This window comes from Bubalus kerabau, chromosome 6, assembly GCF_029407905.1.
Source record: "Bubalus kerabau isolate K-KA32 ecotype Philippines breed swamp buffalo chromosome 6, PCC_UOA_SB_1v2, whole genome shotgun sequence".
Classification (NCBI taxonomy): domain Eukaryota; kingdom Metazoa; phylum Chordata; class Mammalia; order Artiodactyla; family Bovidae; genus Bubalus; species Bubalus kerabau.
In genome coordinates, this window is record NC_073629.1 from 110,076,225 (window position 1) to 110,090,159 (window position 13,935).

At 46.2% G+C, this 13,935-nt stretch overlaps 1 protein-coding gene across 1 annotated transcript in view; it reads left to right on the forward strand.

Annotated features, from left to right (window-relative positions):
* OSCP1 (organic solute carrier partner 1) overlaps positions 1 to 13,935 on the forward strand; it is a 29,915-nt gene continuing 15,980 nt past the window's right edge. Inside the window, exons 1-2 of the mRNA XM_055586374.1 lie at positions 1 to 930; positions 11,320 to 11,474. Coding sequence (XP_055442349.1) covers positions 819 to 930; positions 11,320 to 11,474 — 267 coding nt within the window. The 5' untranslated portion in view covers positions 1 to 818. The remainder of the gene's footprint in view (positions 931 to 11,319; positions 11,475 to 13,935) is intronic.

Sequence of the window (13,935 nt, forward strand, 5' to 3'; positions counted from 1 at the left end):
ACAAAGGTATAAAGGAATTGACTTCTAACCAAATTGAATCAAATGATTCTCATATTTGTCAGGATCACGAATCTGCCAATTCCTTTGAACTTACTGAGAAAGTCTATTAGAATGGAAAATCTGATTTAATTTGAAATTTGTGTTTTGGCTTTTGTTGGTAAAATTACATGATATAAATAATTTTCAAGCTAATGTGATGATCATATTAAAAATTACTTAAAAACAACAACAACAACAGGCCTGTCTGCCCAGAGTCTGCTCTAAAAGAGTTTGGCTTGGGTTTTGTGGATCAGAGGGTAAATCTGCCTGCAATGCAGGAGATCTGAGTTCGATCCGGATGGGAAAGATCCCTGGAGAAGGGACTGGCTACCCACTCCAGTATTCTTGCCTGGAAAATCCCATGGACAGAGGAGCCTGGCGGGCTACAGTCCACAGGGTCACAAAGAGTCCGCCAGAAATGAGGCGGCAAACACTTTCATTTTCCTCCTTTAGGGGCACGTGAACACTCCGCTCTAGCAGGGAGAGGGTGGCCACCCTGCCGATCCTCGCCCACCCTCCGGGTCTCAACAAATTCAAAACCGGCGCTCAGGGCCAAAGGCCGGCAGGGCTCCGTCCAATCAACCCCGTAGGTCTTCGCCGCCCCGCCCAGGACGCGCTCGCCCCCGGGTGCCTCCCAACAAACGGCCTTTTGATTGGCCTTCTTTGCCGCCTGCCGCGTCGCCTAGCAACCGGGCTTCGGGGACGCGGCTGCGGGACCTCCAGGCCTCTGACTACTAAACCTGGAGGTTCTGTACCAGACGCGCTGGTTTTCCGGCACCATGTCCATGCGGACGCTACCGCTGCTCTTCCTGAACTTGGGCGGGGAGATGCTTTACATCCTGGACCAGCGGCTGCGGGCCCAGAACATTCCCGGAGACAAGGCCCGCAAAGGTGAGAGGCTCCCGGCCCGCACAGCCAGCCCCGACCCCCACAGCCAGACCTCTATAGACAAGCGCCTTTACAGATTGACCAACACCCCTGCACTCTGCGCTCTCATAGCCGGGGACCTCTTTCATAACCCACAGCCCCATCCAGGCAGAACCCCTCATCAGCACAGTCCCCAAAAGATCGTTTCACCACAGAGAGATTTAATACCCCCATTGAGTATTATGAGGGTACCTGACCTCCCCCCATTTACTCATCCCCTTAAACTGGAGATGGTTTCCCAATCTCTCTTGACAATTGATCCCTCCCAAATATGAGCGTCCCAGTGGTCCACCCCTGGTGGCACACTGCTAGTCGGAGCATCCTCTTTCCCCCCAGGGAACCTTCTGAGTCTCCATTCCTCTGTGCAGTATCCTCCTTCATAAACTGGAGGCCAGTCTTGCTAAGTTCAGAAGCTATTTCTAGAAAGGTGGGCATCTGAAATAACATGGATAAATAAGAAAATATAAGAAAGTTGTCTTTTCCCTTCACAATTGTTTGGAGAGAATGCAGTTGTGAAAATAATTATATGAGAGTTTCTAAAATGCAAAATCTACCTCCCATACACACCACATCTAACCATAGATAAATGGCCACCCAGAACTCTCTGCCACCTTTTTTCTCTCCTTTTTCCCCTCCTTCTCAACCAACAGCTGTTTTCACTAAGTTTCCTGGGATTAAGTATGAAGGAAATACTGTATTTGAAGATAGAGAAAGGAAAGTTGGTATAAAGGTAACTGACATTGCCGCTGATTCAAATATTTACTGTCTCCAGCAGTCTCCGTACGCTCAATTGATGTTCAGTGTACAAATACAGATGTTCACTGTTGTATCTGTGCAGTTGAGTCCAAGTCCATGCATAAAGAGAAAGACCTCCCTATAGCATACCCCCTCCATTAATTCTGTACGCTGCTGCCAGTGAGCATTCTAACATTTGAATCTGTCCATACACCTTGCTATTTAAAACCCTTTGTCAGCTTCCCACTGCTGTCTGGATGGAGGCCAAGTCGTTGGCAGGACATTTCAGGGACCTTCCTGATCTGACCCGCTGTCCACCTCTGCAGTCCCAGCTTCCACCGCTGCCTGCCTCCTGCTGTGTATCTTAATACCAAACTGCTTGTAGGTCTCCATTTAAAGCATGCTCACTCATGTTTCCATGCTGGTAATTCCCATTCTACCCCAACGCTCCCATTTCCATGCTAGTCACTTCCCTTCCATCCTACATTATTCAGCTTAAGAATCATCTCCTCATCTCCACATGGGAAACGGCCTGCACATACTCCCATACCAGATCTGTGCCCCGCCTCAACCTTATTGCTAGCCATATTATACTGAAATGGTCTGCATATGTGTCTGTCTCCCCAACGCGATTGTCTTATTCACCTTTGTACTCCAGTGCCTAGCATCCTGCCTACAACTGAATAAACTAGTGCTCAGTAAATGTTTGTTGAACTACTGTTTGATATTACATTGCCGTTTTTCCCTCAAGAGGGTTCTGTTTTCCTTGGTGCTATGTTATGTGATTTCATATAGGCTTTTGGCACCAGTGAGCCGATAGGTAGTGCTTGGACTAGTGGTCTGCAGTCTTGGAAGGCAGGATACATTAGCACTCCAGCTGTCTGGAGTCATACAGATATGGTTCCCAATTCCAGCTTTGGCATTTAACTAGTTGTATGACCTTGGAGTGTAAACTCTGTATGCCTGTTTCTTTCTCCATAGAAGGGGAATAATAAAATATACCTCACAGTGACATTGTAAAGATCGAATGAGGTGATGAACTTAACATGTTTAACACAATGAGTCGCAGGTGTGGTCTTTCAAGAGGCGGTCTGGGCAAGACCCTGTGATTATACTAGGGGACTGGCTTCCTTTGTGTTCAGGAGCTGCAGTCCTGGGTTTGCTAGAGACGGCCTCAGGGAGTTCCAGCCATCTTCCGTAATTCACGTTCACACACTTTCCCTCCACCATCGACTTGTGTCAGATGCCATTGAGGTGCTGGGCAGAGCCTCATGCAGCCCTTCTGTGCATCCTCCAGAGATGGGGCTTTTGATCAGTCTTTCCAGTAACAGATTCTTAACCTGGGGGATATGTCTTCCTGATGCAATAGCAACAAATACTTATTAAGCACTTAACCATGTACCATGGACTTCTCTGAACACCTTAATCCCTACAACTATCCTATCATGTAGGTAATACTATATCCCCGTTTTACAGATGGGGAAAGTGAGGTCCATTTGCCCAGGTTTACATAACTGGTAAGAAGGAAGGGTAATGGATTTGAACCCAGGTCATCAGGCTCTAGAGCTCATACTCTTCACCCACAACCTTCACGGCTGCTCTGTACTTCCACACTCCAGGGGACTACATCAGAATCTTTGTGGAGGGAATAGGGCGGGGAGGGAGTTGGAAGGTTGGGAGGGAGAGGCTTGAAAAAAAAATCCAGGATACCCACTGGTCTCATCAAAGAAATGACAGAAAGTAGTTGGTTGATGAGGACATGCAGAAAATAGAACGAGAAAACAGGGCAGAGATCCAAAGCAGTCAAATAGTCCTCACTGAAGCTCTGGATGGAAATCGTATTTCTTCTAGAAGTTTTCACTGTCTTACACAACTAATTGGTCTCCTGGAGCCCATCCCACTCCCTTAACTCCAGGGCCGATCTTGCAGTTTCTCCCCAGAAGGCAGCTCGCTCTAGTTTAGCCTTCAACAGAAAGGAAGTGCTCTCTCTGTGGGGCAACTTCTGACTGTTGCATACTGAATGAGGTCCCACGTTTAAGCAATTGCCAGAATAATAAAAAGTTGCCTTTGTCTCACTCCCGGAAGATCCCCTGGAGAAGGGAAAGGCTACCCACTCCAGTATTCTGCCCTGGAGAATTCCATTGACTGTATAGTCCATGGCGTTGCAAAGAGTCAGACACGACTGAGCAACTTTCACTCACTCACTCACTCTTACAAATACTCATAAGCAAGGCCCTCTTACCATTTGTTTGCCTTCCTCATTTGACAGAAGGGGAAACTAAGGCATGGGGCTATTAAGTGATTTTCCCAGGATATGCAGATCACAGAGTAGTACTGAGCAACTGAGTGCTGTGAGATACTATATTTATTTTTATAGTTCCCATTTAACAGGAAGCTCTGGATAAGCCTTGAGCCTACCTCTCCCACTCAAAATATAAGTAAAGTGAAATCGTCACAAACACGTCATCCTTCTTTACATTCCGGGATCCTCAGAAGGAAGAGGGCCAGGAGCACACACAGCTCGACAGCGACCTCTGCTGGAGCTGAACCACACTGCCTGCAGGAGTGCCTGGTAGCCCTGGGCATGTGTTCGCCGGCTCTTTTTTTTTGGTCAGCAGCAGGTAATCACTCTCCCTTAGGGTTGGTGAGCCCCTGGCACCCCCTCTGTTGCCAAACACACCTTCAAAAGGGTTGCAGCTCTATCTCTGTGAATTCCCACGAGCCTATCAGGGAAGACCACCTGTAAAATAAATGCTCTGAAATGACAGATGTGGACATTATGCCAAAGAAGCCAGCATCTGCTCAAAGAAGGCTAGAGTCTTGGTGCTGCTTCCCCAGTGTTTTCTCTCCAGAACCCTGTAACTCTGTGGGAGAAAGATGGTGAATTTTCCCCGAGGAGTCTGACCCCGCAGTAGGAACCCTTTGTGGCTAGTCAGGACATGGCACTCGCTGTGCTTTCAGGAGGGTCTCTTAGGAGCTGTCGGCATTGCGTACTGAAGGCACATATATGCTGATTCAGAGAAGGCAATGGCAGCCCACTCCAGTGTTCTTGCCTGGAGAATCCCAGGAACGGCGGAGCCTGGTGGGCTGCCGTCTATGGGGTCGCACAGAGTTGGGCACGACTGAAGCGACTTAGCAGCAGCAGCAGCATGCATGTTATAACCTCAGGAGTCACTTCTCAAACAATTTAGTGCAAATGTTCCCAAAATACACCAAACTACAAAATGTTTTTAAAATGTGGTTGTGGGTAGAACTCTGTTTATCCATGAGTGGTTTTAGATTGAAATCTCTCCCAAAAAATCAAGGAAAGAAAAAAAAAAGGCCCATCACGAGCCTTTATGGGTGGCGCCCAAAATTCTGAAGTAGAGAAAGCAGAACTAGGAGAGAAGTTGGATAAGTGTTTGATGTGTCTATTTCATCCCAACAATCCTACTGGGTGGGTGCAATTATGATCCCCATTTCACAGATGAAGAAACTGAGGTTACACAAGCTGCTTGAAGTTATACAGCCAGTAAACACTAGAGCCAGGTCTCAGCCCATTAAAGGGTCATGATTCTCACAGATTTCTCTGCTGCTGCTAAGTCACGTCAGTCATGTCCGACTCTGTGCAACCCCATAGATGGCAGCCCACCAGGCTCCCCCGTCCCTGGGGTTCTCCAGGCAAGAACTCTGGAGTGGGTTGCCATTTCCTTCTCCAATGCTTGAAAGTGAAAGTGAAATCGCTCAGTCATGTCCGACTGTTCGCGACCCCATGGACTGCAGCCCACCAGGCTCCTCTGTCCATGGGAGTTTCCAGGCAATAGTACTGGAGTGGGTCGCCAGTGCCTTCTCCCTAGCCAAGTACATTTTTCCTTATTTGGTCTCTTCTTGGTATTTCCCTGTCTACCTTTGTCCTCAGGAGCTTTCTGTACAGTGGTCCCATCATTATTTCCCTCTTTTTACATGGAAGTCATACCTCTCTGTATAAAAGGTAAATCAGAAACAGTTTTTTTTCTGTTAATTTATATTTCTAGTTTTGTTTTTTTTTTTTTAATTTGAGTAGTTCTATAAGTAGTGAGTAGTTTGAGTAGTTCTAGAAAGAGAACTCTTGCATTAATAAGAGAATCAGGTTGTAAAGAAAGAAAATTCTTTCTGTCCTGTTCTCAGGATTATTCTTCCTTGTGGAAGTTAGTGTTTTTAAAAGGCTTATTTTGAAAGATGTCTACTCTCAGAGCATTAAAGAGGATGGCTTCTTGAACCTTGCAAGGTAAACCCCAGGGTATTTCATCCTCCTGAGCTTCCTCTCCTCCTGGGCCACCCTCTATAAGATACAGCCTCCCTAGGGCTTTTTTGAAACTTGTTATTTATCCATCAGCCTTTAGAAAGCTTCAAATGGAAGGCAGAGTGTTTGCATTAAACATTAATCCAAACGTGAAAAATAAAGTTTCGTAAGCCAGATCGTTGGAATTGGTATTTTAAAAGCCTCGTTGAAAATAACATTCTTGCTTCATGAACTGGTGTTTTCTTTTTATATGCTTCGTGTAGATGAATGGACAGAGGTGGACAGAAAACGAGGTATGCTACCTTGGGGCTGCATGTCTTCAGTCTGCATCCGCAGGGTCACCCAGTCCTTCCTCAGTGGGGCTTAGAGTGGGACCACTCTAGACATTTCCAAGTAAAAGAATAGGCGTGAGTTTCTCTTTAGCTGAGATATTGGTTGTACAGTTGAATCTTTTAAATACAGCATGAAAGATGAAAACCAAGCAAATATTAGTCAGAGGACCATATTGCACCTGAGGCATCTGTCCCTTTTCACAGTTCCAAGCTTTGCGAGGACACCTGCGACAAAAGCTGCATTTCCAGGTGGGCTGCCCTATTTAGTCATCCTTAAACAATTCTGTGATAGCATCATGTAGCCAAAGAGCTGTTGAGCACACAGAGATATCTGTTGAGCAACTGAGCAATGTGGAAGCATGTGGCTGCATGGCCGTCAGGCTTGAGCACAGAAGGCATGACACGCATGCACTGTGGTCTTATCACACCACATCTTCAGTTTCCCCTTCACCTACAACCAATAGCACACCTGAGAAAGCTGTTGAGTCCTCAGAAGAAAACCGTCGCCTTTCTCACCTTTAAATGTCATTATCTGACCCTGGGTATAGTCTATGCATGTCATCAGCCATCAGCCTCGATGTTTTAAGTGCTCTCTCCACACTGAGTATGCAGAGGAGATAACGTGTAATATTTAAGAGCACAGGCACTAGAATCAAACAGCCCCGCTCTCTTTTCAGCTCCACCCCCTGCTATGTGACCTTGGACTTTAACCTCTCGAAAACTCAGTTTTCTCCTTGGATACAATAGGGTGATACTTAAGCAAATGCTTTGTCCAGCCCACCCCCACTAGCCTTTTGTGCTTGTTTGCTCTCATTTCAGTTTCTTAAATTGGTTTATAATCTGATTAGGTTTGCCTTGGTTTTGAGAAACTTGAGTATTCTTAAATCTCTGTACTTTTCCTTTTCAAAGCCCTAGCAACTGGGGGTGAGGAGCGGGGTACCCTTCAAAATCATTCGATTATTTATTTATTTAAATAAGATAATGAATGGAAAGTTCTAAGCCCAAGACTTACAACATAATAAGGCTTCAAAACATGGTAACCACCCAGAAATAGTAGCTTCTCTTTTTTTACCCTTGGTTTCAAGTTGTGTATTCCCATAAACAATAAAATTTACAGAAGTACTAGTTAAAAACACAGTTGCTTTCATCAAGAGAATTACTTCATCAGGCCAGGCTTGAGGAAAACTCCAATCGAAGTGGTTGGTAAAGTTTTATAATATTTCACAACCATCTCTCACCACTTCTCAAGCAATTTTTGGCCCACCTCTTGATGCACTGCAGAATTTCAGGTGAAAAGTATGGATTTTGAAGACTTTTTGTGTAACTGAATCACTGGAATTTATCTTATATGTCCAAAAATAATAAGCAGAAACTGACTTCATAATCCAAACCCAGGATTAGAAGCCTGATACGTTAAGAACTCAGTTACTGACCCTTCCAGCGCACCCATGAAAAACCACCCCTCCACACACCTGGCTTTAGTCTCCTGATGAAATCTGGCTTCTAGCACATTCCTGCCTCATGCAATTATGCCGAGCTCATGTGAGTGCCAAAAACAAACACCAAGAGTAACTTATAGATCAGGTTAAAACTTCCCAGAGGACTTCGCTGGTGGTCCAGTGGTTAAGAATCCACCTTGTAATGCAGGGGGTGTGGGTTCCATCCCCAGTCAGGGAACTAAGATCCCACGTGCCACAGAACTCAGCCCACACGCCTCAGCTGCTGCGCCCGCCAAGTGCCACAACCGGGAGTCTGTGCACCACGATGAAAGACCCGGCATGCCGCAACTAAGATGGAGCCAAATAAAATAAATATTACTTTTTTTAAAAACTGCTGAGGTTTAGCATAAATATGGTGTGGGCTGCTACTCTTGGGCAAGGATGACATTCGCTTCCTCTCTGCCCACACCACCCCTCCATGTCCGGCAGACAGTAGGCCCACATCAGCAAGTGCCAGCTGAAGCACACTGTGAGGTGTAAGCATGTTAGTTTGTGCCCCCATGCCCCTTCCAAAAAATTAAATCAAGGTGGGTGCCCTGGGTGCCAGGACCCAACTGCAAAACTGCCATCTCCCCTTGGGGGCATTTGTGTTCACTGCTCTGCCCATGGGGACAGAGCCTGCCATACTCTCTTCCCAGCAGGAGAACTTTCTGGAAGTTCTTATGCAAGAAGCCATGGTGATACAGAGCTTATTCACTTCCCAAAGAAAAGGCTTCACTTTGCTTTTTACTTTGCCAGAGTGGCTGACAAATTACCTTGGGGCTTTCTTTCTTTTAGAACTGGCTTATTTAGGTCTAAGCTATTTTCCTAGATCTTGCTAAAGGCTCAAAGACCCTAGAGACATGACTCAGCACCTCAGTGAACGGGAGCTCTTTGTAATCATGAACATAATCAGAGCTGATGTGAGTCTTTAATGTGAGTTCTTCCTCTTTGGCACTCCTCCCTGGCCTCCATAAACCTATGGAAAATTCTTCGAATTCCCTCTTTTTTGAGGCCTTATATGTGGCTTTCTGTGTGTAGCTATTTCATGCAACTCTACATCTATATAGGCTGCAGTAAGAAAGATATCAGAAAGTCCAATTTATTGCAGACCCTTGCTTGTTTTGGAGAAGGAAATGGCAACCCACTCCAGTATTCTTGCCCAGAGAATCCCAGGGACAGAGGAGCCTGGTGGGCTGCTGTCCATAGGGTCGCACAGAGTCAGACACAACTGAAGCGACTAAACATGCATGCGTGCATTGGAGAAGGAAATGGCAACCCACTCCAGTACTCTTGCCTGGAGAATCCCAGGGACAGAGGAGCCTGGTGGGCTGCCGTCTATGGGGTTGCACAGAGCTGGACACGACTGAAGTGACTTAGTAGCAGCAACAGCAGCAGCAGCTTGCTTGTTTAGGTCGAAGGCCAAAGGCCATGCTTGAGGCAAACCCAGAAGGGTTCCTGGGTCTCCAGGCTGTGCACAGCAGGGAGAGGCTAGTGCACATTGAGTGCACACTGGCCTGGACTGAAACTGTCCCGTATGAGGATATCCTGTGTTGGCAATGGATCTGCTTCTTCCTCACTGAGGGGATGGGATCTAGAGTAAAATACAGAAGTCAAGTGTGAGTCCAGTACTTCTGAAAGCAGTCACACTCACTCAGTTTGTTCTTTCGTGTCAGGGTGGGAGTGGGGAGAGGGGGTGTTTCCCTCCCCACCTTGCTCTATAACCCTTCCATTTAAGATTTAAGTACAGCTAGCCCTCAGCTCCCCACTTCTCCCCAAAACTGCTCTTTGAGATGCTTTAAAATGCTGGCCTGAGCCCTCAGGGTACTTCTGTCGGTTACTTACATGTAGAAAGAGCGTCTGAAACCATGAGCTTGCTTCGCTCTCTAAGATACAAGGCTGGCCATGGGTCACCCGCTGTGCCCTGTGTGGCAAGAGGAGAGATCTGTCTCTTTCAGCAGTAATCACTCATGCGATTTTGTGTCATTATTTTAAGTACCCAGTTTTCTTTCAGATTTTAATTACTATGAATGTATAATCTCAGCATCCATATACAGTCACCTTTAGGCAGGAATATATCTGGATTAATTAAGAATAATCTGCATTCAACCATATCTGTTTCTTTTCTTGTACCAAATGGTTTTCCTAGCCCTCAAATGATGTTATTTGAGTACCACAAAATATCTAAATGAATGAGTGAATGAAGACCTAGAATTAGAGATACTTAGCTTCCCTGTTAGCTCAGCTGGTAAAGAATCCGCTTGTAATGCAGGAAACCCCAGCTCAATTCCTGGGTCAGGAAGGTCCCCTGGAGAAGGGATAGGCTTCACTTTTCACTTTCATGCATTGGAGAAAGAAATGGCAACCTATTCCAGTGTTCTTGCCTGGAGAGTCCCAGGGACAGGGGAGCCTGGTGGGCTGCCGTCTATGGGGTCGCACAGAGTCAAACACGACTGAAGTGACTTAGCAGCACCCACTCCAATATTCTTGCCTGGAGAGAACCCACATGGACAGAGGAGCCTCGCAGGCTACAGTCCATGGGGTTGCAAAGAGCTGGACACAACTGAAGCAACTAAGCACACTAGGACCTTTTATTCTCGCCACCGGGAAATTTTCCATCTGAACAACAGTATGGGACATATCACTACCGTATGATGTCAATATTATAGAGCATATAGAGAAATTAAGACATCCTTAAATGGTGTTATGGAGAAGGAAGTGGCAACCCACTCCAGTACTCTTGCTTGGAAAATGCCACGGACAGAGGAGCCTGGTAGGCTGCAGTCCACAGGGTCGCGAAGAGTTGAAGAGTCAGGCACGACTAAGTGACTTCACTTTCACTTTTCACTTTCATGCACTGGAGGAGGAAGTGGCAACCCACTCCAGTGTTCTTGCCTGGAGAATCCCAGGGACGGGGGAGCCTGGTAGGCTGCCGTCTATGGGGTTGCACAGAGTCGGACGCGACTGAAGTGACTTAGCAGCAGCAGCAGCAAATGGTGTTAATCTGAAGTACACATCTTGTAGAAACACTAGAAGAAATTTTAATCTCTAACCAGTGGGTAGGCCCCGTGTCTGTTTTTGTAAACTGTTTTGAAGAAGAAAAAAAAAAAAAGTCAATTACCATTATAGGTCCCATTTTATAAAATTTAAAGTAAAAATGGTATAGACTTGCTAAACAAACAGAAAAAGTGATGTTGTTTCTCATTTTGAGGTGGATATCTAATCTGCAATGCTAATAGAAGTCTTTTTTAAAGAAAGAATAAACATGTTCTCTATCATCAAGTGAAACGTTGTGTGTGAAGGTGGTTTGAACCACAACACACTGCCACATGTATGTTTGCCCTCCGATGGGCTCAGAAGGCACTCTGGACCCTGCTTTCCACTGGGACACACGTGGGGTTTCTCCCCAAGAAGCAGGTCTCCAAGCACACTGCATCCCCATACCACAGAGGCCCTGCCCCTCCACTCCATCTGCACACAGGGAGCATTTCCTGAGTAAAGCTTCCACCAATGCTTTGCTCACCTGCATCCTCTCTTGTCTCTACAGTTATGAATGACATCATTTCAACCATGTTCAATCAAAAGTTCATGGACGAATTGTTCAAACCCCAAGAGCTCTACTCCAAGAAGGCCCTGAGGACCGTCTACGACCGCCTGGCTCACGCCTCGATCATGAGACTGAACCAGGCCAGCATGGATAAGGTAAGCAGCTGCCTCCATCCCCAGGGCTGCGTTTCTTATGGATTACCACAGACTGGAGTCCAAGGAGATGATGTGTGCAGCGGTGCGTGGCAAAAGACAGGCACATGTGACCATGGCTTATTCTTGAGTTTCAAGTTGGGAAGGACCCCAGAAGTCATCCGCACCAACCCGTCTGTTCAGTTCAGTTCAGTCTCTCAGCCATGTTCAACTCTTTGTGACCCCATGGACTGCAGCACACCAGGCTTCCCTGTCCATCACCAACTCCTGGAGCTTGCTCAAACTCATGTCCATCAAGTTGGTGATGCCATCCAACCATCTCATCCTCTGTTGTCCCCTTCTCCTCCAGCCTTCAACCTTTCCAAGCATCAGGGTCTTTTCCAATGAGTCAGTTCTTCACATCAGGTGGCCAAATACTGGAGCTTCAAAGCCCTCTGTAGTTTATTAAGCCATTATATCACCCACAGAGAGTGCGGGTCTACATGTCCACGTTTAGATTGTGAGGGACAGGGAGGCCTGACATGCTGCAGTCCATGGGGTCACAAAGAGCCAGACTCGACTGCGTGAACACCACCAATCCAATCCAAGCACCCAGCCCTGCTTAATTCTGCTTCCTTCTTAACAGATCTCAGCCCTGCAAGCCAGGCATTTTTTAAAGAGCAAATTCAAAACCACTCAGTCTCTACTTCTAATGTAAACATATCTGTTTCTTTGTGGAACAATTTTTTAGGGTACTGATTTTAAAAGGAATAATTCCAAATAAATAATGTCAGAGAACAGATAGATCTCCTGTTCTTCAGAATTCCAGACACTTTATATACATGCCCTGCCCTCAGGGAGAGAGCAGAACTCCCCACTCCTTGAATGTGGCTGCGCTTGGTGACTTCCTTCCAAGGAAGACAGTATGCAAAGCGGGGGAGGGGAACAACTAACTTCTCAGTGCAGAAACATGGCAAATATTACCTCAACCAGGTGGTAACATCAGCAGTGATAAGCCATGTGGCCGTACCCTGGTATGACAAGATGAGAATAACACTTTGCCTCTGTGATCTTCCTCCCCAAAACCCACAACCCCAGGCTGATCATGAAGAAAAACAGCAGACAAATACCATTCAGAGGTCATGTTAAAAAAATACCTGACCTGTCATCGAAACTGTCAAGGCCACCAAAAACAAGGAAAACTAGAGAAACTGTCACAGCCAAGAGGAGCCTAAGGAGCCATGATGACTTAAATAGAATGTGGGAAATGGAACTGAAATAGGACATTAGGAGAAACTAATCTGAATAACAAGGCTTCCCTGATAGCTCAATTGGTAAAGAATGCACCTGCAATGCAGGAGACCCCGCTTGATTCCTGGGTCAGGGCAATCCCCTGGAAAAGGGATAGGCTACCCACTCCAGTATTCTTGGGCTTCCCTTGTGGCTCAGCTGGTAAAGAATCTTCCTGCAATGCAAAATAATGTTAATAAGAATCCCTTTTCAAGTCCCTTTATTATGTGAATTTCTATAAATCGTGAGGACTGACAGTGGGTGCCAGGTGTGCAAAAAGCAACACTGTCTCAGTGCTGGCACCTGGAAACCTCAGGGAGACAGACTGCCTTCAACTGTGCCCTCTTCAGTTCAGTTCAGTCACTCAATCGTGTCTGACTCTTTGCGACCCCATGAATCGCAGCATGCCAGGCCTCCCTGTCCATCACCAACTCAGACACACGTCCATCGAGTCAGTGATGCCATCCAGCCATCTCATCCTCTGTTGTCCCCTTCTCCTCCTGCCCCTAATCCCTCCCAGCATCAGAGACTTTTCCAATGAGTCAACTCTTCACGTGAGGTGGCCAAAGTACTGGAGTTTCAGCTTCAGCATCATTCCCTCCAAAGAAATCCCAGAGCTGATCTCCTTGCTGTCCAAGGGACTTTCAAGAGTCTTCTCCAACACCACAATTCAAAAGCATCAATTCTTCGGCGCTCAGCCTTCTTCACAGTCCAACTCTCACATCCATACACGACCACTGGAAAAACCATAGCCTTGACTAGATGGACCTTTGTTGGCAAAGTAATGTCTCTGCTTTTGAATATGCTATCTAGGTTGGTCACAACTTTTCTTCCAAGGAGTAAGCATCGCCCTCTTGCCTCCTGCCAATTACCTTTAGAAAGTTACTTTAGCTCCCTGAGCCTCCATCTTCTTATCTATAAAATGGGGATAATAAAAGCTACTTCATTAGTTAGAGGGAGGATTAAGTGAGAAACATACATAATGACAGAAGAAAGATAAATGTTCAGTAAATGTTCAGTATCTTCTCCTCTCTGCTTGTTCATCTCCCTCTGCCTTTAAGAAAGTTTAGGTTTCCATTGAGATATGACACAGGATTTAGAAACAAAAAACCTGGGTTCGAGTCCTAGTTCTACCAATGGCATGCATGCTAAGTCGCTTCAGTCGTGTCCGACTCTGTGCAACCCCATGGACAGC